The sequence below is a fragment of the Corylus avellana genome, chromosome 3, assembly GCF_965113065.1.
Source record: "Corylus avellana chromosome 3, dhCorAvel1.hap1.2, whole genome shotgun sequence".
Lineage (NCBI taxonomy): Eukaryota > Viridiplantae > Streptophyta > Magnoliopsida > Fagales > Betulaceae > Corylus > Corylus avellana.
The window spans coordinates 10,756,019-10,782,945 of record NC_142492.1 but is presented as its reverse complement, the minus strand read 5'-3'; the positions used below and the strand labels follow the sequence as shown (position 1 = coordinate 10,782,945).

The 26,927-nt window shown below is 35.1% G+C and overlaps 2 protein-coding genes across 2 annotated transcripts; both read right to left on the bottom strand.

Annotated features, from left to right (window-relative positions):
* Positions 1-3,106: 3,106 nt before the first annotated feature.
* Positions 3,107-9,033, bottom strand: LOC132175728 (putative LRR receptor-like serine/threonine-protein kinase At1g63430). The gene is made up of 13 exons (XM_059587756.2): positions 8,420-9,033; positions 7,826-7,964; positions 7,615-7,686; positions 7,372-7,515; positions 7,131-7,280; positions 6,160-6,276; positions 6,020-6,084; positions 5,393-5,644; positions 5,084-5,289; positions 4,824-4,956; positions 4,553-4,710; positions 4,066-4,281; positions 3,107-3,593 (listed from the first exon to the last, which is right to left on the bottom strand). Exons 1-13 carry the CDS (start codon positions 8,502-8,504, stop codon positions 3,348-3,350), a joined length of 1,983 nt encoding a protein of 660 aa, XP_059443739.2. The 5' UTR covers positions 8,505-9,033; the 3' UTR covers positions 3,107-3,347.
* Positions 9,034-22,630: 13,597 nt separating this feature from the next.
* LOC148586780 (F-box protein CPR1-like) lies at positions 22,631-23,843 on the bottom strand. Its single transcript, XM_088514961.1, has one exon. The coding sequence runs from the start codon at positions 23,807-23,809 to the stop codon at positions 22,745-22,747; it is 1,065 nt and encodes a 354-aa protein (XP_088371087.1). The 5' UTR covers positions 23,810-23,843; the 3' UTR covers positions 22,631-22,744.
* Between the last annotated feature and the right edge of the window lie 3,084 nt (positions 23,844-26,927).

Genomic DNA, 26,927 nt, shown 5'->3' with positions numbered 1-26,927 from the left:
TGGTCATAGTCCTAACTTCAATACTATATCGAATTCTTAAAATCCTAAAAGTCCAATATCCTTGAGATCATTAGGTATCAAGATTCAAAACTCTATGTCCCTTGTATACATTTAATCCATCCTATGCTCTGGTAGATCATCTCCTAGCACCTAATAGATCATGTCCTGTGGTCCGCGGAGCCAAAAGCCTTGATAAATCATGAACTAATACTTCACAAATCCATTCTTATGGCTCGAAGAGCAACTGCTTTGATATCAACTGTAACGCCTCGGAAATTAATTAACTAGTAATTAACTACACGGTTCGTCTCCAAGCCTTATCCCTCACTAAACAAGACTCAGGGACCTCTAATCCTCGAAAAGAGAGGATACTAAACAGCGGAAAATATTAAAATTTTATAAACATTAATTGTTACAATCAGAGCATTTTCCAAGAAACATCAAAGTTGCTAGAATTATATTACACAAGTAATCTTTACAAGGGATTTACGCTATATCTTAATATGCAAGCATACATCAAAGCCCATAAGTCTACCGCATAACTCAAAAGTACTAGTCACCATGAGTACCCGCCTAAGCTTGCAATAAGTCTTCAAGCATCTCCCAAATCGAATCCTCCAAGATAACTGGATGCTTCGCGGTATCCATCTTCTGCTAAACTATCTATAGCCGTATAGTTGTACATATGGAGAAAAAAGAGAAATAATACAAGGGTAAGTTCGACGACTTAATGAGTATAAATGCACATGACGTACCCATCATTAAATGGTGAACTCAGTTGTTTATAAAGTACATGCAACATTACGATATGACAGTTTATCATAGATGTAATATAGATATAATATATGCTTATAGTCATGAGTATCAATAATAGTTCAACCATATGGTCTACCCGAGATATTACTCCCTCTCAGCAAGGTTGGCATTGTCCTGAGGGACCTGTAATACAACACCGGTGCCCCGGATATTGTACGCTATCGTCCATTCTATTAGTGGCACGATCGAGTCCGACCTCGGGTGGCCACACCATTAATGATGTTCGTCCTATAATGACCAACCATTTGGGAATGGCTACACCGGTCACGAAACCATTGGATCCAAAGCCCTCCCACACATACATTTGACCAGTAAGCCCATGACTGTTATCCCGCACGTACCGGTGTACCATGTCATACAATGCAATTAATCTTATCAGTCTTTTACATGCATAGTTTTATAAGTCTCATTATTATCTTGTTAATCAACACATGTCTTCGCAAAAGGGAGTTCACAGTAGTTCTAAAATGTATTTCATGATAATTGCAAAAAAAAAAAAATATATATATATATATATATATATATATATATATATATATATATATAGAGAGAGAGAGAGAGAGAGAGAGAGAGAGAGAAATAGACGTGTAATGCGTTAAAAGTAACAACAAACATCCATGTGAGTTTGTACTCACCCGGGTTGTAATGCTCCTCCGTAAAATTTCCTTGAGGTTCCATAACCTCGAATACTGAGAAAAGACCTATCATTAGTTCTAAATCCAACTAAAACGAACCTAGAACATGGAAACAGAGGCTATTGGACGACTGGCCAAAGTAGCCTTCCCTGGAATGCTTCTGACCGTACGTTTGGGCTCGTGGCCCTACGTCCGCCTAGAAGGTTCAGGTAGAACCTCATTTGGTTCAACCGTCCTCCTATCCTCCCAAAATTGTTCTAAAGCTACCAAAAGGATTCTTAGGACCTCCTTTCTCAAAACAGTATCTCCATGCAAAAGGAAATATGCCCAACAAGAATTAAACGTTAACTCATGCTTAAACCAAGATTAAGGGCAACAACATTACTTAAAGCTCAAAACTACCAACTAAGCTAACTATGAAAAGCACTTAAACAACATAACAACTAAGTAACATGCTAGGCTTTAGAATATTACCTCATTGAAGCGAACGAATCATCTCCTTCTCCACAAATCACTCAAACTCACAAGAACACACTCACACAGGGCAATTCAGAGAACCTGGGGGCAAGAGTGAAGCTTAAACGTTGAGGGTAGGGAGTATTTATAGGTGAGAAAAAGCTAAGGCGTTGCAAGGCTGTTCTGAAAAGTAGCGTATGTCTGGTACTATTGGGGTGTACGTCTGGTACTATTTATCTAGCAGTCCAAAGGCTGTAGCGTACGTCCGATGGTCCCCTTGCATACGTTTGTGTACTATTGTCAGTGTCCGTATACTATTTTGTAGGTGTACGTGCGGTGGTCCCACTACGTACGTCCTTACTAAAAACAAGAGCGTACGTACAGTGGTCCTCTTATGTACGTCCTTACTAAAAACAAGAGCGTACGTACAGTGGTCCCCCTGTGTACGTCCTTACTAAAAACAAGAGCATACGTACAGTGGTCCCCGGGCGTACTTTCGGTCAGAAAGTCTAAAATTTTGAAAATGCCCTTCCAGCGGTTCCTAGTGACCCAAAACTCAAATTAACCCTCTAACTAAGATACCTAAGTTTCGTTAATTATTTGAGTTACTACAACATGGTCAATTGATTAAAATTCTTACTCAAGACAGTGTAATTATGTAGGTCTACCCAAAAATCAATGTGACAGGTGTAGTTGTGTAAGTGTAATTACTTGACACGTTTTGTTCTTATTGATTTATATATTTTTAATAATCAGCTATTTTAAATTCTTGCAGGGATCTCTTGAATGATTGGATCATGCTAGAAGGCCTAGGAGTTTGGTGGTTATGTGTTGTTGATCTTGTTTGAAGCTGCTGGATATTGGAAGATGGATGTTGGTGGTTATTTTCTTCAGTTTATTATGTTAAGATGGTTTGTTTGTTAAAATATGCTTCTCAGTTTTTAAAACAAAACATTAACAAAATACTCAAAGTTATTTCGTCTTTATGTCGTATCAAAACATTTTTTCCAAAAAAAAATTAACACATTCACAAACAAAGCTATGTTCTCTTCATTTAAAATACGTCAACTTCTGATTTGGCAATGAGTTCTAACTCAATTAGTATATATGATCTTTGGATTCAAGACCCAACAAGACTTGGTACAAAATAACAAAATAAATTCACTAATGAATTTGTAAAGAAACATTACCAATAAAACTAAAGTACAGAAAGCAGTTCCCTTAACAAGATTGTGATTCAATTAATCTCAGCACTTTACTAGTCAGCTATTCCTATACAAGAGACTTGTCAGACATCAAGCTTTACTTTTCTTGCAAGCAAGCATTTACAAGGAACACAGAAGGAAAATCTTAGTGGGAAAAAATAAAAAATAAAAAAAGGAAGAAAAGGGTACTACAATTGTATACTTCTTGATTTACAGTGTGTTTGCTTCAACTCATTTAGGATGAAAGTGCAAGCTCAGCCCAAGCCAATGAAGACGCCTTGAAGTCAACCAATATCGATAAGTCAATTCTGCTCTCTAACATGTTACACACTTCCCTCATGGACGGCCGCTTGCTGGGGTCTGGATCGATGCAAAGATTTACTACTTCACATATAACTTTGAGGTCATCAGATTTGAAATGTTTCAACTCTGGATCCACCACATAAGACATAACTTCTGGTAGTTCAAGATAGTCCTTAGCCTGCAACAGAGAAAAACTTTTGAGTTTTTGTGCATCAACTTTCATAAACTTAAAGAGTGGCAATTCATGTTTGCGTGTTGAGTTTGAATTATGTCAATGCATGAGTATAAAACTATATAGGTAAACCCTAATTCAACCCATTTAATTAAACAAGTCAGACCCTTCAACTCTTATCCGCTAATTTCGTGTTAGATTCATAGTTCGTATAAAAAATTATCAACCCTAAATGTCGCGTATAGGATTCGAGTCATGTCGAGGCATGAATATAAAATTATATAAGTCAACCCTAACCCGTCCCATTTAATCAAACGGGTTAGCTCCTTAATCTTACCCCAATAATTTTGTGTTGGATTCGCGCGTCGTGTCAAAAATTGACAGCCTTATATAAACTATAAGCTTTATCGCCAACCCTTTAGATCCCCTTTTAAAGTAAGTTTTTTGACATACATTCATAATTCAGAAAGTTTCTTACCCATTCTACTAAGCACCCTTTCTCCTTGCAATTTGGAGGTCTCCCGCTTATTATCTCCAGTAGAAGCACACCAAAAGCATGCACATTGCCTTGGACATCCAGATTGCGCGCCTCTAGGGAATTTGGAAGAACACAGATAGCACCTTGATTGCCAATAGCACCTGCGTTCTTTTCTGACCTTGAAAGAATTGTCTTCCAACATTCAAAATCAACTAGCTGCAGTTGAAATGAAGATGATCTCAGAAGTCAGAATTTTCTATGAGGTTTTGAAGCTTTACCATGATATTTTCACCAGTCGTAAAAACCCACACTACCTAAAAATAAGGGAAACAGCCATAATAATATTCATTCTGATAAAGACACAGATAGATCTTAGACTACAAAGAGGGGGGTGTAAGTACTCGTTAATTTTTCCAATTCTTTTCCAATGGATTATTATTATTATTATTATTATTTTTTTTTTTAAAAAGAAAGGCTTCGCACATGCCTTGGGAGAAAAGTCTTCTGTAAGATATATGGCACTAGAATTCAACTCTGAAATGGTAAATGGTGGCTCAAGTTCTGTGTGAAGATACTTGAGTCCGCGTGCAATGCCAATACCAATTTTCATACGCCTAGTCCAAGAAAATTGGCATCCTTCTCCATCTGCAATAGAAGATAAATGCTCAGATATGATCTGAGGAAGCATGTAATAGATTTAAGTTTCCAGTGAAGTGGGTTAGAGTAGAAAAATGTCACAATAAAGAAAATTGACTTACAATGTAGGTGTTCATACAGTGTTCCATTTGATGCATATTCAAAAACCAGCATCCTTGTAAATGGAGTGCTCTCCATACAATAGCCAAGTAGTTTTCCTGTATTCTCGTGATTTAATCTTGCCAAATCAACCACCTGAATGACATTACAAGTGAAAGATTCTTGAACTTGTTTGTTTTCAATTTGCCAACTCTTACATGCTGTGATTAGTATGTATCATTAAATGATTTAGGCTGCAGTGTTTTGCCGTAATAATTTGTACCTCTCTCTGAAAATAGAGCTCGAGATAGCCTGTCCAATGCTCTTCTTTGATGCAGAGGGATATCACAGCAATTTCAGGCCCACCTTTCATTGTACCTTTGTAGACCACACTGTCTGGCGAGGAGCCGATAATATTGCTGAAGTCTTCACAGGCAAGTTCTAGATCCTGTCTGCTGTATCTTGCTACATCTTTCAACATTTCAGAATCTGTAAGAAAAACCCGCCAAATTAACCAATATATTTTTTACCAGTACACTTCTAAAACTTCAAATGCATCGAGGCAGAGGTAATATAAGTTAACGAAACCAACCTATGGATACAGTCACATGGTCCTTTCCACTTGATGATTTCTTCCAGGGGATTATGATGGAAGATTTGCTATTGCACCTCTGAAGAGCGGTAAGAATAGCAACCAGAAAGAGTGAACCCACCATGGTTGCTGTCGCTATTTCTAGAGGTAAAAGCCAGGCAGGTTTTGATGTCCCCTGATGCTTGGATCCAGATTCAGGTGGCGGGTGCTTCGAGTTGGCTCCAGGATGGCTTTTAGCAGGTGGAACGCCACCTACAAAAGGATTACTGTCACTACCAAATATAGTTATTGGAAATGAATTAATGGTCACAGGCCACACATGATTAGGAATGTATTTTTTTTGGCCAACAGAAACATTATAGGTGGATGAATTTCAAATTACAAATGTAACTGTAAGAATGAGTTCAGTTCTGGTGTGGAAACTTATGTAAGCCCTTTTGCAACCCCAAATCGAGCTTTAATTGCGTAATATACTCTTAGAAATTAGAACTAAGCATAATATACTCGTCATCGTTAAAACTCCAAGGTTTTCTTCTTCATTTTGCATTTACTGCTTGCTGAAACTTATGTGCATCTATACTTGCACCACTAGATAGTATCCCATAAGGAAAATCTCGTCGTACATACCACATTGCGAGGTTGAACGCTGTTTGGGATCTTTGTTTTGGAGGCAGTTCCCTTGAAAGCTTGACCTGCATGAAAGTTATCAAGTAAAGGAAGATTTACCAAGCAAGAAGCAAGTATGAGAAAGGCTTAGCAAAAGGAACCTTGGAAGATATTCCAAGCACTTAGGTATGCTCCCAACCAAGAAGTTGAAAGAGAAATCCGCAACAATAAACTGAGTTGAGCGACAAAAGCCAGTTGAGATTGCGTTTGCCGCATACCTGAAGAAGAAATGAAGTACATGAGAGTCGCTTAATAAAATCAAAACCTTCAATAATATATATATATATATATATATATAAGCAACTCAATATCTCCAAATGATCACATTAAATGCCAAATCTAAATGAAGCCCCATTGACTTCTCTCCATATTAGAACACCATAATAGTATATAAATTTGAAAATTCACATTCAAAAGCCACAACAGTTTGCCACATCCAATGCCAAAGATGTTCATGAAATGTAAAATGAAGTAAAAATACAAAAACAATAAGAAAGAATCTTTTTGATTAGCTTAATTGACCCTATGATACTAATGGGTACAAAATTATGGACTCAGCAGCCTTTTTTACACACGCTTGACATTATTTTTATCCCAGCATCCAATATACAAGTTAAGTCACCATGAAACAAATAGGCTAAATTTACAAAAATGATAAGAGAATCTAATTAAATGGTATAACCTTTTTCATGACACCAATGGCTATGAATTGTGTACACTTCTTCTGTCCTTGACTTACTCTTTTAACCATCAATCCTGTCTAACAGGTGAAACTTGCCATATACTTAAATGATTGAATAGAAATATTCGGTGGGGCTATCCTGCCTGACTATGAGCTACCTATATTATACGTGCACATTGAAGTTTTAACCATTTTCAAGGAAGCAGATTATACAATGCATACTTTGTATGATCAGTTTATCAATTCATCTAATATTTGTTTGTAACCATCTTCACACACCTTTCAAAAGTTTGCACAAATACACACATCCACAACCAAAATTGCATATTAAGAGGGGTATCATCTGCAGAACTTAATCAAACATTTCCACTGCAAGAATCTACTACTTACTTTCCAGTCTTGTTAGATGAAAAATCTTGATTGCCCACAACAGGAAGAGATCCTTGAAGCTTATTCCTATCCAGCCAAATTTTCTTGAGATTTTTCATATTGCCAAGCTCAGGAGGTATCCTACTAGTCAACCCATTTGACCCAAGGTTTCTGCAACAACAAAAGTTAATTAAGTCAGAGAAGCAAAAAGAGCTTAACGCTAAAGTCAATCACGCAAAATAAAAAGCCAAAATCATTTTACAATGTCTCAAGAATAGTCAAATTTCCAATCTCTGGAGGAATTGGACCCGACAGTTGATTTATCCCCAAATCCAAAACCCGGAGGGATTTCAACATGCCAAGTTCTTTAGGTATTATGCCAATCAGATAGTTCCCATGCAGTATCCTACAAAACACCAGTACATCAAATTCAGCTTCAACCCTCATATTGTCAAAAAAGAAAAAGAAGGAACTTCTGTTCGATTATGCAAAAGCAAAAGCATACAATTCTTGCAAATAGGTGAGTTGCCCCAATTCTTGGGCCAGAAAGCCCCTTATGGATGAGCCAGAAATGTTTCTGCAAAACAGGTTTCCATTATGAAATGGTTAGGGCAAATTAGCCGAAAGAAACACAGGTCATATCTACCATCAGATGGATTTAATTGTGAATAGAATATTATGTGACTGTGCGCTAAGATAGGCAGATGAAATCTTACAGCTTTATAACATGGTCCCGCTGCCCAGTACAAGAAATGCCATTCCAATCACAAGGATCTGGATCTAGGGTGTTCCAGTTGGACAAAACCAGAAGTGGGTCTTCATATATAGCTTCCTTAAAGGTTGTAAGGGCTCCAACTGCGCAAAACCCAGAGTTCCCAGTAAGAGAATTTATTTGAAGTAGAAATTAAGTAATGAATGCAGTATTTTTGGTCTCTTTAATTCTTTGTTAAGCAAATCTAGTAAAATATCAACAACAAAATCCAAGACTTATCCCAAAACAGTAACCAATATTGTACATTAATTTTTGAATTCCACAATTAAGCTCAGACTACTTCAAGAACACTAAAGCTCCCTTTGGTAAGCAAGAAAAAAGTAGGAAAGGAAAAGAAAAGTTAGTCAAACTCTGAAACTTAAAACCAACTTTTAAAGTTTCACGCGCTTATCGAGCTAAGTTTCTTTTCTAAATGAAGTTCAGAACACACATTGGCAACTTTGAGTTTCTCATCCGCACGTTTTCTCAGCAACCAAACGGATCTTAACAAAGAAATAAAGATCTGAGAAACAAAGTTACTAAACAAAAGAGCGCGTACCTTCATATGATCCAAAGGAATCACATTTCACAAAAAGAAGCCCAGATATCAGACACAGAAGCAGAAATGAAGTATATGATCTCATTTTCTCCTTAGTTTTCCTCAAGAAACAAGAACCCAGAAGAACTCATCAAATGCCACCCCCAAAACAAGAAACAAGAAAGAGTAAAAGAAGAAAAGAAAAAAAACCCACTTGGTTGAAGGAGTGGGGTTTTATGAGAGAATAAAACTACCCAACCCAAAGTTCCAAGACTTTAATACTCTAATCTACCAATGGAATGCGTAGGTTTGGGTATAATGAAGCTGGAAAAGAAATGCGAACTACAAGAAAGAGACATGACATGAAAATCAAAGAATCAATATTTAGGGACTCTAAATCAAAGATTTGATGACTACCCCACAAAAGCAAATCAGTGGATGAGTGGTAAAAGAAATGTAGGAAGACTGAATTTGAACGAACCCCAGATGTGGATGAAACTTGGATTCAAAGAGAGCTTTGCTACAAGAAAAAGTGCTAAAAAAGATGAAAGATAAAAGATAAAAAGAAAAGAAAAGAAGAAGCAGACTTTGTGAAGCAAAATAATTGCATTATTTGCATAACGAAAATGACAGAGTTTTGGAATTTCTTCTTAAAGAATGAATTTTGTGCTTAGTAGTCTGCTAATGATTGCATTAGCATTAGCAGAGGGGTTTGATTGCTTCTCGTGAGAGATAAGGAGCTAAAATCTCGGCTACTTTTTTTTTAAAAAAAAAAAAAAAAAATCTCGGCAACTCTGGTCTCTGGTAATCTCTTGGTTGGACTTTTGGAGGATTTTACAAGGAGTGAAAATTAGTGTTGTTTGTTTACAAGAAAGAAAAAAAAAATAATAATAAAAAAATAGTGTTGTTTGGTTCGTATGAATGTGACACAACTTATTTAATTAATCCGTTAGACTTATTAATCATAATTTGTTGGTTTTGTATTGGATTTATGTTGGATTTATAGATTGTGTCACAAATTGCCAATACTAAATATTATATATTAGATACAGGTCGTGTCGAGGCATAAATATAAAACAATAAAAGTTAGTATTAATCTGACTCATTTAATTAAATGGACCCGACTCATTAATTCTAACCCACTAATTTTATGTCAAGTTTACGGTTTTATTAGCCTTACATTTTTTTTTATGATTGTTCTAATGTTCTAGGCTTCTACATGGATGAGATCTATAATAGATTCTATTTCCTTATTATAATTGAAGAAAAAGTAGAAAATAAAACACTAAGTACCAAAGAAAAAAGAAAATGTCAGGTGTTTTTCTAGTGTTTTCTTAGCGTTCTCTTAATTGTGATGTGGCTTTTAAAATTACCGTTGAATGATTATTGACTTTTAATTTATTGATGATTTTAAAAGCCACATCACAGTTGGAAGGACACCAAGCATTTTTTTTAAAAAAAAGGGGGGTTATATATGATGCCAAACTTGATATAGAAGTTGAGAGGAAACAAACCTTAATTCAATGAAACTAAGAAAAAAAAAAAAAAAAAAAAAGAAAAAGAAATGGATCTGTTGAGAAGAATAAACTAAGATTTTTTCTTTTTTTCTTTTACATTCCAATTTCAGTGTCTATTACATAGGATTTCTAACCATAATATATTTCATCAAATTTTAGAGAACATAAGCTACTAAATAATTAAATTTATTTGCTAAATTTTGTTGGTTAATTTATTCCCCCATTTTGTGCCATTTGGCACTTATGTAAACAAAGTGTATTGTTACCGTGCACAACAATAATGAATAACATGGAATCGAAAAGAGAGAGATAAAGAGAGAGTTGAGACACAGATTTACATGGTTCGATAATGTACTTACATCCATAGAAAAAAGTGGGGCTATATTTTTCTATTCAATAATTTAGGATCACAACATAATATATTTATAAGAAAACCCTAATTATAAGTATTTTGAAAAATCTCAAAATACCCTCCACAACTTATTTGTCTCTAAGCCCTCATAAACTAATTACACCCAATGGGCCAGTAGTAGAATATGAGCCACTTGTTCCAACAAAGTGTATTTGTAAAAATGTTATAGTAGAAAATATAGCACCTTAAGTATTTTCCATAAAACAATCTTAAATTTTTAATCCCAAATAATCTAAAAATTATAATTTTACAACAGAAATGAAGAAAATATTAATAATATATCCTTTTTTTTTTTTTTTTCCCAGGTATAACATCCAATACTATTAGTAAGCTCACTCTGAGTTGTAAAAGTAAACCATTGGTTGCATGTGATATTTCTAGAATTAATGAATCTTAGAGCAATTGTTCATCCCCATCTATAGGACCGCAAAAAATAAAATTGTCTTTTCATCAATAGCTTATGATGTTTTATATTTGATTCTTTAAGCAGAAATAGGTGGATAGAAAAGTACAATTAAAGCAGTTTGAGCAAGACAAAGAATGAAATCATTTTTTATTATCTCATATTCAAGAAATGTGGCTCCCAATTGGGAGGCACATCACTTTTATAACTAGTTTCATGGAGCTAAGCTCCAAAGTCCCTTGGAGGCAAACGTTTTGAAATTTGAATATATTTTTTTAATGTGTTATTGATAATCCAATATAATAAAAAAAAAATGCCAAAAGTTTTGATTTATTTTTTTAGCTCAAAATATATGATTTTTTTTTCCTCGGTGAAAATGGCATATGCTTTTTTAAGTCCAACTGAGTCATAATATGGTCTAGTTTTAGGCCACTGTGGAGATTTCCATTACCATTATGAGATTTGAACCCATGTAACATGTCAAACCTCTTGAATTTTTTTTTTGATGCCAATGAACAACCGGCACTCGATAAAGTTTTTCTCGCGTGCATATTTAATTCAAACATCATTTAATTCAAACATCATTGAATTATATGTAGGATAAAGTTTTCCTCTAAATTAGATTTTAGATAATTTATTCATCCCATTTTATTACGTGAGAATCATATGTTTTATTACAATTTCATTTGAGTATTAAATACCCTCAAATTATAGCAATTCAGACAATAAATATAAGAAAATTAATATTTGTAATATTTGTAATTTGGACAACAAATTTTTGTAAACTTGAATCTCAAAACACGTATTAATTTAATAAAGTAGATTAAAAGAGTAAAGTTTATCTTTATTCATGTGATGTTATCTAATAAAATTAAGTTACTTCAATCATGCAATTTTTTTTTTTGATGTGTCCGCACAAGAGAGAAAGAAAAAATTCAAACTAGTGACTTCCGCTTCATAAAATATATTTCTCAGCCGATTGAGCTTTCCCTTAAAAACATCATGCAACTATTTAAACTTGTAGAGTCCCATCGTCCAAACATTTTATAATGAATCAACTGGTAATTTATGAAATAAAAAAAATGTCATAATTAGTAATTATTGTGAATCCAGTTCAAAAATACCTTCAAATTAAAAATACACCCAACACTGTATTTAGTAAAGGCAGACATACGTCGTCGTTTTAGCATGACTACTCTGGGCCCCACGCTTTATATTGTAATCAGCATTAGTTGGCAGAGAGGGGCCCCTCCGAAATCTACGCTAGTAATATGTGCCGCATTCTCAGACCACGTTTGGATCACCACCATTATTTATTAATTGTTTTTTTTTATAGATCACCATCATTTATTATAAAAAGCACTAGATTGAGATTATTATGGGTATCACTCCCAATTTTTTCACAAAAATACCATGAGTTAATGAGTGATACCAGGAATACAATTTTTATTATATGTCTGTTATAAACGGATGCGGCAACACATGTGTTACTTATTACGTCAGCTATTAAACAATTAAATTTGATTGTGATCCATTTGACAATGGCATGCAAACTAGCACACTAATCAATAAGTTCAGGTAAAACTTACTATATCAACCACCAAACAATTAATTTTGATTGTTGTTAATGTGTCAATGTCATGCCCGTTTGTAACAAATTGTAATAAAAATTATAGTACCCTATAGAACGTGGGCTAACACATTTCTTGATTGACCTAGCCTTTGAGTGAGGAACAACTTAGGTGCTCGAAGTTTACCTGTGCATTAACACAATATAATCCTAGGATTAGTTATGCATGTAAACTTTATTATGGTTATTTAAAATAGATTGAGATTAAACAAATTTTCAGAGAGTTTACATCGAATCTACACATCAAATAAATTTTGAGTTGCCCGATCATTTATTCGAACGGATTGGTCTCATGTGAACTCTCTCACATGTATTGCCAAACTTGCAGTAATTTGAACAACAAATAGTTGTTGATCATTATCAACAAGCAAAAAAAAAAAAAAAAACCCCTTTTTGACCATCAATGCCAAAATATTCGAAGACATGTAACCATTGCTTTTTCTAGGTTGAATTGCCAAAATACACCATGCACAAGCAACAGTACCCAGATGCTGAAATGCATTGATTTCTTGTTGGATATCTTCTTTCTTCCTCTTGCTTTTGCTTAAAGGTTTTTCTATGTTGAAAGTCATCTCATTTCTTAGTATGGCAAAGTAACAAAAAGGAAGTCATTTCATTCAGAATAAGACCATTTTTTCCATTTGAATTATTCTTTTGTATTGTTTAATTAATGTTTGGTTACTTGAGCAACCCCCCTTTTGAAAAAAAGGGCTTCAAATCTGGGCTTCCTTCTCAAGTTCCCACATTCTACAGCTGTCTTGCATTTCTTTTTCTGGTTTTTGCTTTTTGGGTATTATGAAAAGACTAATAATACCTAAAAAAAAGTAAATTTTACTATATTAGTGGATATAATAACTATTTTATGGATTAGGTACAACAATAAAAAATATTAGGGCATTATTAAAGAGGCAAGTAATTTAATATATAGACAATGTTTTTTTATTTTTTATTTTAATTATAAAATTTTTTAATCTAATATTTTAACATAGTTTGGTTTGCCTTTTCTGTTTTGGCATGGGTGAGTCTGTGTCATATAGACATGGAGATTGTTTAAGCAAGAAGGCTCCTCTCACTGACAATGCTTCCAAGCAAGACACTATAAAAGTTGTTGTATATTTAAATGAAGGAGGACTAAGTTGTCTCATGATTTTCAATTAAGATTGCAATGATCGTATGCTTTCCAAACCAGCTGAACTCGGACACATTTCAAGAGCCGGTGGGATCAAGATCGGCTACAATCCCATATTCGAATTGCAGCTTGCTTGATAAACTGTAATTGTGAGAGGCTTCTGCTAGAGTTTACTTGCCTAAGTACGTGTTTGAACAATTCAAAATTCGTTTGAACGCATCGAAGACCTCTCTTAATTACCTAGCTGATCGCACTACAATAGAGCAACATTTACATGAGCTCCTATCCGAGCCGCTAATTATATCATAGAATGAAATGGTCAAAAGAAGAGTGAGTCATAGGACCATATTGCTAATGAGTAATGTTACTCATCAAATGTATTTATTACACTTATTTTATGTTGACCGACGGTATTTTAAATAGCTTTTTATATCAACTACTCCCAAAAAAATTTTACTTAATATAGTTAATTATGACACTCCCTTGGTCGGTCCTATCAGATTATCCATCAACTTCGAAAAGAAGCAAAAGACAAAGTTGGGCCCTCCATGGCTAGGACTTTCCAAGCTGAGATAGTTTTCTGTAGCTCTTATAAAGCCTCATTTACGTTCATGTTGGAAAGGACCAAGAAGACCCCCATGCCACCTTCCTCTTTACTTGCTATGAAGTATGAAAATGGACAATCCACATGTGCTACTTTTTTTTTTTCTTTTTTTGACAAAGACCCTCTAGTAAATAATGCATTTTCTTGTTTTGATAGACACATGTAATTAATGAATTGTTTTTCCTTAAAATGATTGGTCGGTAATAAAGTTTTCATCTTTTTTAGATGTCGGTATAAGAGGGGGAGGTAGACTTGAACTAGTAACCTTCGCTTTATTAGGTGGTCACCAGCCGATTGAACCACCTCTTAGGAACAGTAATAAAGTTTTACTGCAAAGTAAATGAAAGAAATTTTTTCAAATTTAGCTTATTAAAAATGCACGTGAGAATCACATACAGTAAAGACAAAAGTCAGTTTAATAAACTGTATCTCTAACTTAATTTAAAGAAAAATTTTATTTATCCTTTCCTTGATTGACCATTTTGCTAGGTTTCTACATCAAGTTGGTAGCACTTACTTTCTTTTCCTTCACTTTCCATATATATGTTGAAGATGAAAAAAGAGAAAATGATTAATTGGTAGGACTTACTCTAAAACCTTCATTTCAAAATTTAGTACTAATTAAGGAGAAGGATAAACTTTTCTACCAAATTAGGTGAGAAAATTTTTCTAATTCTTTTAACTTAGTTTATTAAATTAACATATAGCTTTAAAACATGTGATTCTCACGTATATTTTTAATTTTTAATTTCATTTTTAATAGAACATGTGAATCCCATATAAATAAATAAATAAATATTTTTGAAGCTATTTATTATCCCTTGCTGAAATGAATATAATAGAGAACCTTGTCATGAGAATTTTTGCCGTCTACCATCTAACCATTATCTATTCTGGGTGCTGGTTTAAGTGGGAAAGTTAGATAGTCTGTCCCCTTCAACATCATTGCTCAGCAAAGGGGCAAAAATAAATTAATTAAGTGTTAATAGAATTTTTGGTTAAGTATTATGAAAGCAAATGTCGGTTGTGAATTGGCTGAGAGTAGCGTACTGAACTCATTTTCTTCACAAGTCCCAGAAAGGTTGACGACTGATGAGTGGAAATTTTATTGTTGAAGTCTTAAAAGTAGAGGAAAAACTTGCCTTAATAGATATGCTTCCATGTGTAGCTTGATTTTCCACCACCTTCCAAAGATATTTCATATTGGGTGGGTGGATTGTATATATTCAGTGGGTGGATAATTATATTAACTTTCATATTTACGAGATGAGATTAATGATGACAATTTTTTAGATGATTCGTGAACTTGACACGATTCTAATAGGAAATTAGAGAATTAGGGTTATTGAGGGTTCTGACCTATATAGTCATATATTCATATCTCGACACAATCTAAACCTAACATGCAACATTTAAGACTAACATTTTTTTACGCAATTCGCGAATCCAACACGAAAAAAGTGGATTAGGGTTGCTATTAGGATCATCTCCATTTTATTTGAACTGAATATTTAGTTAGTTATAGTGGAGAGGTATTTTTGTCCCATCAAAAAGTGAAAAGTCAAAAATACCCCTTCACTATAACTAACCGGATATTATCTAATTCATTTGAACTGGATATGATCCTCTTCTATTAGGATTTGTGGGTTTTAGTTGTTTAATTAATTTTAATTAATGAGTCGAATTATGATTGACCTATATAATCATATATTCATATTTTGACATGACCCGAACCCGACACATGAACACTAATTATCATAAAACTGAGCTTTATAACTAATTATAACAAACTGTAATTATAACTTAGTTGGCCATTTTAAAATAATTACGTAGATATCTGTTGCACTATCATTGGAGTACTTACAAAGTCTTGCAAAACTCAATAATTACTCATGACCACAAGGAAATAACTATCAGCGATATTTGTTGTTGATGCTGAGTGGTGACTATGGAGAAGGTAACTTTTCAACCAATTTTGAGTGTCCAAAAAGGATTAACCTAGGCTCACCGACACATTTGACTCTTCTTATAATCAACTAAATATTCATGCCCATAAATGATAATAGACGTAAAATTAAAACTAAAACAGGCCTAGCTTGCACGCAAAAATATCTAGCTTTTTTTAATTTTTTTTTTTTTTTTTTTTTTTTTTTTTTTTTTTTTTCAGATGAAAACCAAACAAACTATACAACAAAGAACAAGACCACCGATGTGGTGGTTCAATGATTCAAGGAAGTTCTTAAATGGTTAGGGCATATATTAAGGCGTGGGTTCTAATCTCTGCAATGGAGAATCCACACATATACCTGATTAGTATTAGTCGTATTGAATTCCTATTAATACCTTGGTGGGACTAGGTCAAGTTAAGCCTCAGTTGGACTTGATCAGGGAGCGCCTGCAGTTCTCATCGTCTAGGCACCTCATGTACGGCTCCCAGTGGGTAGATACTACTATGGTCACGCCCAGATAGGATAGTCACAATTGGTCTCTCCCGGCCTATCCTTTTTGCTAAAAAAAAAAAAAAAATTCCAAAAAAGAACAAGAACATGATTGTAGAGCTACGCATTTAATTTGCCTGAATGTGTTTTGTGCATGAGCTCTTCATGGGAGAAGTTGGTAATGGCCATTTATGTCGATTTCAGTCTGTTCATCTCTATTCTGTTCAGAGACAAGAATATGTACGACAGCTCCCATTAATACTTTTTTGAAAGAATACGAAAATTAAAGAATTCTTCATAACTTGTGGTAGAAATTGAAACAACTACAACCCCAGGTAGCTCTTGCATTGGATTGAGTTTGAAGCATTAATCAGAACTCGAACTGGAAAGTTTTAATTTGTTTCATGGAACCCAGTGGTTTAAGGAGGCATATGTTTTTAGAATAGATGACCCTTGAGGCTCGACATTGGCTGCAATTCATTGACCAAGTTGTGGCCCGATCCCTATAAATGCCGATTTGGAGTGGTCCTTCAAACAAAAAAAATTCATTTATATTTACCAAATGCTGCTATGAGGTACATACTCAATTAGGGGTGTCAACCTAATCTCGATTATGATTGACTTATATAGTTTTATATCTATGTTTAAACACAACTTAAACTCAACACGCAACATAAGAACTGTCAATTTTTGTTTAGGGTTGGATCGGGTTAGAATTGACCTATATAATCTTATATACATCCCTTGATATGACTCGAACTCAAGCAAACACAAATTGCCACCCCTAATCAAAATCCTTTCTCAATTGCTTGTCCAATTTGTAGCGCTACTGTTATGATCCCTTGATCGGGGAATAAAATCTCTGCCTATCTCTCTCGGTGTTTTATTTTATTTAGATTTGTCTTTATTTTCATGTAAGAGTCTTACTGACTCAATCCTAATTATCCTATGTAATATATAATGAATTTTCTATTTAAAGGGGTGTTATATGCTATGAATAAGAGGAATATAAGAATTAATTCAAAACCTTGTGTTTGAAAAAGACTTTCAATTTCCTTAGAATTTAGTTTAAGTTTCCCAAAATATAAAATCTAGATTTCATCCAAACCTAATTTATCTCACTGTAAATTTAGGTTTGGAATAGGTACAATCTAAGCATGCAATTGGTAGGATTCTGGTCCCAAGTTTGTCATACTTTTGTGACACAATTCTAGAATCCCATCAATTTACCAACATGGTCTCTATAAACATGCTCGAACCACTCAAGCATTGGCTGTCAATTCCTCTTAATTTTTCTGACAGCACTGCACTGTAATCATAATTTCATCGTCCGTATTGGCATGGTGAACCTATTTAATTGATAAACGCTTGCACTCTTGTGTCTCACGGTCAACCAACTGAAAGTCTTCCACACAAGAAAATTGTCTTTGCTCAAGGTAAGCTCTAATACAATGTAATGTAATGCACATAAGATGTTTGTAAAAATGTTTCCCTCACCGTTTTCACCAGGAGCTCCCGGGTTTTTTAATCTTTTATTTTTTTTATTATAGAATTTCTTTGATTAAAGATCCGTAATTATTATACTACAACTATAATTTATCTCAAGTTCTAACCACCAAGATAATGTCTGTACAAATATTAGTCATCTCTTTATGTTTCCCACCAAAAAGTCTAGGCTTTCTTTTCCTGCAAATGACATCAAGAAATGAATCAACCCAGCAAGAATAAGCATAACTCGAACTAACATTCAATTTGCAATATCTCCTGAACTTTAGAAACGCGATGCATTGAATTTTGACACTACCACCATGAGGAGAAGGAGGCTTCCCATACAAATCCTTGTCTAAAGAGCGATCCTCCTAAACCTCCAAAGTTTTAACTAATCGTAGTTTAACTAGAAGCGTTTGCTCTTGGAATTTCTCAATGGTGAGATAGAATGCGAGAAGGTGGCACCTTCTCGGACCCATCATACATACTACAAGGACAAATGTCAATTACGTGCTCTGGCAATAATGTTAAAAAGACGTGATAATCACATGCTATAAGAAGAAATGTCATATTAATAAACTTGGGTTCCTCATCACCCGCCACAGCATCCTATTTCTTTTCTTTCATTTCCCATATGTTGAAAATGAAAACGAGAAAATGATTAATTGGTAGGACTAGCCTAAAGAGTTTAAGAAAGCATACTAAGTTTGGAAATGGCAGAGTACTTTCACTACTGACCATAGTTTTTTCTATTTATAAATGTATAATTACAATTACACCTGATGATAATTCCAGGAAGCAAATGTATATCTCTACAAGATAAGAAATTCAAATACTACACTTGACTAGTTATCCTTTTGCAAATCTGTCTTGAGTTTTATCATAATCTGCATATGATACTTGAGCTGAGATATCATCAGATTTTGAATTGTATGATGAGCTACGAGGAGGATATGTATGAAGAGTCACTTAATTAATGGCTGGATTGCTATGTAGAGGATGCTGACCGGACCATAAACTGGTTTGCTGCATGGGGTGATTTCTCTGTATGAGCAGCAGAGGATAATGCAGAGCTATCCTAAATAAAAAGTTCTCTGTATCATCAGCAGAGGATTTCTCTGTATGTAGAATAAATAAGTAATTGAAGCAATTAGCCCTCAGTGAAATTAACTATGTCATACTTTTGAATATCAATTATGTCTGCTGATTCAAGTGGGAAAGTTGGATAATATGTCCCCTTCAACATGATTGCTCATCTAAAATTATAAGGGCCAGAAAGAAATTTCACGTGTGTAGAATTTTTGGTTAAGCATTATTAAAGCAAATGTGTCAGTGATTTGGTTGAGAGTAGTGTACTAAACTTTCTTTAGTCATGTGTAGGGTATTAATTGTTGAAGTCTAAAAGTTGAGGCAAAACTTAACCTTTTTTTTTTTGTGTTCAAAAAAATGAATACCTTACCATTATCCTACACAAACACATACACAGAGGCAAACAACAGAGAGAAAACCCACTCTTAGGACAGTTGAAGTCTACTCAACACATTTGAATCTTCATATAATCAGCTCATTAATGACCATAAATGTTAATTGACATAAAATTAAAACCAAAACAGGCCAAATAATCTGCTTATATGGCATATTAGCCTAGCTCCTTGCAACTTGCAACCTCAGTTTTGCAACAATAATTGCATTATAGTTTAATGGTAAATTGATTAGACAACTGAAGAATCAAAATGATTAATTTCAAGCAATAATAATGCACAAGATAATAATTCCAGAACTTCATCTGATTTTTTTTTTATAAAATAATAGAAAACATTCCTCAAAAACATTCTCCAAAGATTCTAAAACGAAAGACATGAATGAGATGAACATAAAGCAGATTAGTGACCCTTATATAGACAAATAACTTTGTCAAAAATTATGCCAGTAAGTAAAGCAGAATATTGTCCTGTCCTTTACAACGCAGGTTTAGATTGCAATCTAGACCATGGTCAAAAAACTTTTACAACGGTCTTTGATGGCACAAAGTTCCTCATCCCCAACACAAAAATCAGATCTTAACTAATTATTCTGTCCTCCAGGAAAGTGGCTGGAAATCAAAATTTGATAGAAACCCAAAGGACTTCAAATTTAAAACTTGTTTCTCTGTCCATACAAAGTTCAGTTCATGCATTGTCCATACAAAGTTTAGTTCAAGCTTGTGATAAACAATGAACCATCAAATTGGTGAAATCCCATATAGAGAAATAACTCAAAATTATGCATCTGAAATGAACCATAGAAGGAGAAAAAACTCAAAATCACCACATTTTAAATCACAACTTCAAAACCCCCAAATTATCCAAAAATTAAACAAAAACAAAAATTATATTTAATAAACAAAAACAAATATGCTCCGTTTGTTAATGTATTTTGGACGATGTTTTTAGTTTTTGGTTTAAAAAAGTGTTTTGATATGATATAAACGTGAAAACAGTTTTGAGTGGCTTGTTTGTTAATGCTTTTATTTTGAAAAGAGAAAACAAAAGCGAGAAGAAAAAAGGTTTAACAAACAAAGCCAGATATCTCCCCATTGGGAAGCTCAGCCAAGAAGGGTTTCGACTTCACCGTTGGCCAACACCTCTGACAAATTCCTTTGCAAAATTTCCACAGCTAAACACTAACAACAACGTGAGAGGAAAAGCTCAAACATTCAAAGTCAATAATGAGAGAAAGTTCAATCCACCATGAGAAGGGTGGCCAAGTGTGAGAGAGATTTTAGGTTAAATGAGAGAAAGTTCAAAGAGAGTTTGAGAGCAAAAAGGCATGCGGTGAGTTAGAGGTGACAAATTTTGGTGGAAACACTGCCACAAATAATGCAAACAAGAAGAAGATATCCAACCAACCAAAGCTAATACCAAGTGAAAGATGCCCTAATGGGAAATAGAAATGTCAACCAAAGAAGAAAACATGATTCCACAAATGCACAAAACAATGAACCCAAAAAAACACAGCCCAGAAAAAAACCTCTTCAGAAGATGTAAAGGTGCATTCTACAAACTCCTCATCTCTAGGATCCTTCACGAGAATGAAGGAAAGATAATGACACCATGCTGCCATGTGATCAATGCAAATGCTTAAGATATGAGGAAGTAACCACTTGTAGAAATTCTCCAAATTCAACAAAAACACACATTATTCAACGAACCTTAAGTAATTTGAATTTGACATTATGAATTATATAAATTAAAAGGAAAATAACATGTTGTACTTCTTGTTCCATTATTGTCTAACTAGGATTAATAGTTTATGTACCAACTCCAAAACTGTTTCCAATAAAGCCTCAGAACCACTACAAGCATATCTTAAAGATTCTAGCCAAAATAAATGAATTTTTCTAAATCAACCCAACTTACAGTTTGTTGTAAACTTCTACTGAAAATTAGCTGTGACAGACACTTGAAATGAAACTAGTGTTAACCTTTCACGAACACTCATTCTGAGACAATCAAATATATTTGCCTTCAATTAACTAAGAGAAGCACAATTATAAGATTTTTTCAAGAAACTGATTCATATTTTATATTTTAACTATCATTCACAAAGGCTAACTACCCCAACCCAGCCCTGTTTAAGCACTTCATGCTCTCGAACGGTTTGTTATATAAACTTGAAACACTGAAACTGAAAAGAAAGCATGCCCAAGGATGAAATATTTGTATCCTAGGCAAGAGCAATGATCATATCTGTACCATCTATCTAGGTTTTATTAAATTCCAATTCCAATTTATGAAACCTAAAACATGAAAATGAAAGAGCAGGCCATTACTCCATCAACCCTCAGTTCTTATGTCACTCAAAAAATTATATGGCTTCTAAAATCATTATTGGCCTTATGATTAATTATTATTGAATTTTGATTAAATTGTGATTTTAGAAGCCAAATGTGACACAAGAAGGTCACAAGAATAACTCTAGAATTACTCATAGCATAGACCTAAACATCCTGTGAAGCCTAAGAATAAGGCATAACCAAGAAAGAATATTTTTAGGTCCAAGAACAAGTTCCTGTCCATTGTTTACCGGTCAAAGTAGGAATTTTAGTCCTATTAGAAAAGTTGAGATCTAGAGTCTATATAAATTTGCCTTTGGGCTGAAACAAATTTGAGATCTAGGAGTTTTAGTCCTCTTAGAAAAGTTACACTATTTAGTCCTATTAAATAATGTAACTGCATCTTGCCAATCATTAGTCACAAGACTGCCTCATATGCATAAAAGAAAGCACATTATCAAAGCCAGACAGACAGTTACCCGAAACTTTTTTAATAGTTTATGTACTAACTCCAAAACAGTTTCTAGTAAAGTCTTAGAACCACTGCAAGCATAATATCTTAAAGATGCTAGTCAAAATAAATGAATTTTTCTAAATCAACCCAAATTACAGTTTGTTGAACTGCAATGGAAGTGGGAAAAAAATGCAACCAAAGATATCATATTATACTTAAAAAATATAACAGAAATTCTTTGAGTAATTTTCATATGCTTCTATTTCTGCAAAAAAAATTCCATTTTTATTAAATAATCTGATAAGAACAGAACAGAAGCAAAAACAATGAGACATACCAAAACAGAAATCTATACATACTGAAAAAAATGCAACCAAAGACATCAAAAGCTCCTGCTACCTGTTCAGGCTAAAAAAAATGCAGTTGATAACGAACATGTAACACTAAAAAAAGGCATTCAATAGATACTATCACCATCGAGGAGAAGGAGGCTTTCCTCACAAGTCCCTGTCCAAATCTTGTTGCGAATATGCTTCAGGGTAAAACTGCCTGCCTTTTTTTTTATATCATACCAAAAGAGATTCTTCTCATAACCCATCTCCATCATATCAGCCGAAAACGGATTCTTCTCGTAATTCATCTCCATCAGAACCTTTTGGCCGTCCGGCGAGAACACTACTCGCTGGAAAGTAGTCAGAGGCACAGTAAAAAGGAGGCTCCATCTAGTCTCCTTCCAACTAGTCTCCTTCATCATCCAAAAGTCAATGGCCTGTGCCTCCCGTCTATATGCGGAAACACACAGCGATCCTCCCAAAACCTCCAAATTTTGCGGTTCAACCGGAAGCGTAAGCGTCTGAATATAAAATATCTCCGTCGTGAGATGGAATGAGAGAAGGCGAATCCCTCTATTCGCGCTCTCAACCAACCAAATCAAAGCACCGTTCAAAGAAACCGGCCCCAAAGAAATACGCGATTCCCTGTAAGGGGATTCGCCTTCTACTCTTCTCCAAGAATGTGCTTTCAGACTATATACGTGAACTTCAACGGAAATCCTTAAAACCTTGTAATCGTCGTTGATTGAGTCATACCCGAAAGCAAAATTGGATCGGAGACCAGGATCGCCTACGGTTGGCACAGAGGGTAATTTCTTGTATTTTCTGATTGATGGGTTCCAAATCACAGTTTCACCATCACATGTGCGGATGCAAACCAAGCCATTGCAACAGTCGATGATTTTGGAGAATCCGTATGGATTGTGGAATGGAGGGAAGATATTCATGGCCTGATTCTCATCGGAAAACTTCACCAAGTAGTAATTTAGCGGCCGATCAGCCTTATAGTTCCATGTCTGCACAATGAGATCGCGTTCTCTGTCGCCGTCGAGATGAATCTTGATGAAATCTGAATCGTTGATTTGGGCGAACCATTGCTTCGAGACGCATTGAAAACGTACGAGAGACTTAGCGGGGAGGTCGGATAGTCGGCAAAGTATTTCGTTAATTACATCTTGCGGTATACTCATCTTTCGCCAAATAAATTTTGCCGGCGGTGGGTTTCACCGGATTGAGTTGAAGGAATTTGGCCGGTGTTATTAGGGGTGGGCAGATTAACCGGTTACCGATTACCGGCCGTGTACTGGTTTCGACTGAACCGATATCAACCGTAACCGATTTACCAATATCTTTATCGGTTAAATTTTTTATATAGGTATGCTTATCAGTTCGGTTTGGTCCGGTTAGAAATTTCATATCGGTTAACCGTTTAACCAATATAAACCGTTAAGTAGGGATGTCAAAACGATGTAGTTTTGGGATTATATATATACCTATGTAACCATATCCTAATTTCGGATTGGGTAGGTTTGACTTTTTTTTTTAGTGATGGCATTGGATGAGATTTTCTTTGCCTTTGGTCAAAACATTTTTCATTAACTAGTTTTGTTAGTCTAATTAGCATTCATTATGTTAATTAGTCCATTTGCTTTGGAAAAAATGTATTTTATAATATATATAAAAAAAAAAAAAAATAGTTGTGGTAGATCAATATAAAAAATCTTCAATTTTTAGCCCAAAAAACAAATATTTGGGTCTCAACAAAAAGTATTTGGGCCATAAAATAACTTATTTTTTATAAGTTATTTTAGCCCAACAAAAAGTATTTAGGCTCTCAAAAGTCAAAAAAACTCATTTTAGCCCAATAAAATAAATCAATATAAAGCCCACGGTTAAATTGGTTAATCGGTTTAACCGAACCGTTTAACCGTGTACCGTTATAACCAATAATTTCGGTTAAAATTCTTATTGGTTCGGTATCGGTTAATAAACCATTTAACCGAAAATTATCGGTTAATCCAACACTGGACCATTTTGACCGATACCCAAGCCTATAGACCGGTGAAATCCGTGTCATTATCGTTACTTATTATATATATTTTTTTAAGCTAAGAGCCTAAGATTGAGTCAAATGTCAATAGATACCCACGTGGCAACCACCCACATAGTCTTTTTTTTAGTCTTAAGAATCCTAGTGTGAATTGTATCAAGGCGTGGAGGTGATAGTGGGTGTCTCGGTGTGGTCAGACCATTGCCCAATTTTCGTGAGATTAAAGGGCCAACATGCTGTCCGTAGGGGACCCAGAAATTTCAAATAAGAAGCTGGATGGGAGCTGCACGACAAATGTCGGGATGTCATCAGGAATTCGTGGAAGGGGTCATCTAGCCAGTTGGATCCGTGGCACCATTTGATGAGTAATATGTCAGCATGCAAACAGTCCCTGCAGCAATGGCAACGTGATGAGGTGGGAAATTCGACCAGACTAATGACACAACGTCTCAAGCTAGCTGAATTACAGGGTGAAGACAGGGAGCCGGACGTGGGGCAAGCTCTCGAACTCCAACAGGAATTAAAAATCCTGATGGAACAAGAGGACTTGAGGTGGCGGCAGCGTGCAAAAATGGACTGGCTCAAGTATGGTGACCAAAACTCAAAATATTTCCATGCATGTGCAAACCAACGACGGAAGGTAAATTACATTCATCAAATCCAAGATGAAAATGGAGGTTTATGGAAGACTCAAGAGGAGCTTGGGAGAACTTTTGAAAATTATTTTACAAGTTTATTTTCCACGGGAGGTGTAGCAATTGATGATAGTTTGTTGGGTGCAATCGAAGTCAAGGTGATGGAGTCTATGAATGAGTCGCTTATGAGACAGTTTGGGGAGGAAGAAATTAGGGAGACACTTTTCCAGATGGCTCCATTAAAAGCCCCTGGCCCGGATGGTTTCAATGCTGGATTTTTTCAGAAGAATTGGGACATTGTGGGACCTGAGGTTTGCAAAGCCCTACTTTTTTCCCTTAATAATGCTGTTATTGATAGCTCTTTAAATTCCACGCATATAGCACTCATTCCCAAGAAAAAAAATCCCTCTTGTGTCACGGACTTTAGACCGATTAGTTTGTGTAATGTGTTGTACAAAATTATTTCAAAGGTTTTGGCTAATCGGCTAAAAGGGTTTTTATCCCATATCATTTCCCCTTTTCAGAGTGCTTTTATTCCTGGACGTCTTATCTCTGACAATATTTTAGCTGCGTATGAAACCCTTCATACCATGCATTCTAGAATGCGGGGAAAGAAGGGCTACATGGCAGTTAAAATTGACATGAGTAAGGCCTATGACAGGGTGGAATGGGGGTTTCTGGAGGCGGTTATGGGTAAAATGGGGTTCACACCCTCGTGGACTAAACTGGTTATGATGTGTGTTTCTTCTGCAAACTATGCCATTCTGGTGAATGGGATACCGACGGGAAGGATCATTCCTTCTAGGGGCCTTAGACAAGGCGATCCTATGTCCCCATATCTATTTTTGATCTGTGCCGAGGCTTTGAGTTCATTATTAATGAAGGCGGATAGAGAAGGTGGTTTAGCTGGGGTTCCCACATCAAAGAGGGGCCCTCGGATTAATCATTTATTTTTTGCTGACGACAGTTTACTGTTTTGCAAGGCAGATGTGGCTCATTGGCACAGTATTTCTACCACCCTCAAAACTTATGAAGTGGCATCGGGTCAGAAACTGAATATTTCCAAGACGGCCATCTTTTTCAGCAATAACACCTCGGCGGATGAAAGGAAAAAAATTCTCGATGTTGCGGGAATTGCTAGCTCACAGAGATACGATACATATCTAGGGTTGCCAGCTTTGGTGGGCAAGTCCCGAACGAAGGAATTTAAAGGTATAATTGATAAGGTGTGGAAAAGATTGCAAGATTGGAAATTCAAACTTTTATCCCAGGCGGGGCGGGAAATACTGCTTAAGGCGGTAATTCAAGCAATGCCAACCTATTGTATGAGTGTGTTTAGACTCCCTAACACTTTGTGTTCCAAGATTAATTCTCTTATGCAGCAGTTTTGGTGGGGAGCTTCAGGAATACATTGGATGAGTTGGCATAAAATGGGGATCCCAAAGTCCAAAGGAGGGATGGGGTTTCGGGATTTTAGAAGCTTTAATAAGGCTCTACTAGCTAAGCAGTGTTGGAGATTATGGCAGTATCCGGACAGCTTGGTATCCCGAATATTATCGGCAAAGTATTATAACCATCATTCTATATTGGAGGCAAAACTGGGATATAAACCTTCCTATGTAT

Bases quoted from the DNA above. Each gene is read 5' to 3' on its own strand.
- LOC132175728 (XM_059587756.2), bottom strand. From the start codon at position 8,504: ATGAGATCATATACTTCATTTCTGCTTCTGTGTCTGATATCTGGGCTT. The intron at 7,687-7,825 runs GTAAGATTTCAT...CCTGTTTTGCAG, and splicing joins CGGGACCATGTTATAAAGCT to AAACATTTCTGGCTCATCCA. The intron at 7,516-7,614 runs GTATGCTTTTGC...GGTGTTTTGTAG, and splicing joins CTCACCTATTTGCAAGAATT to GATACTGCATGGGAACTATC.
- LOC148586780 (XM_088514961.1), bottom strand. From the start codon at position 23,809: ATGAGTATACCGCAAGATGTAATTAACGAAATACTTTGCCGACTATCC.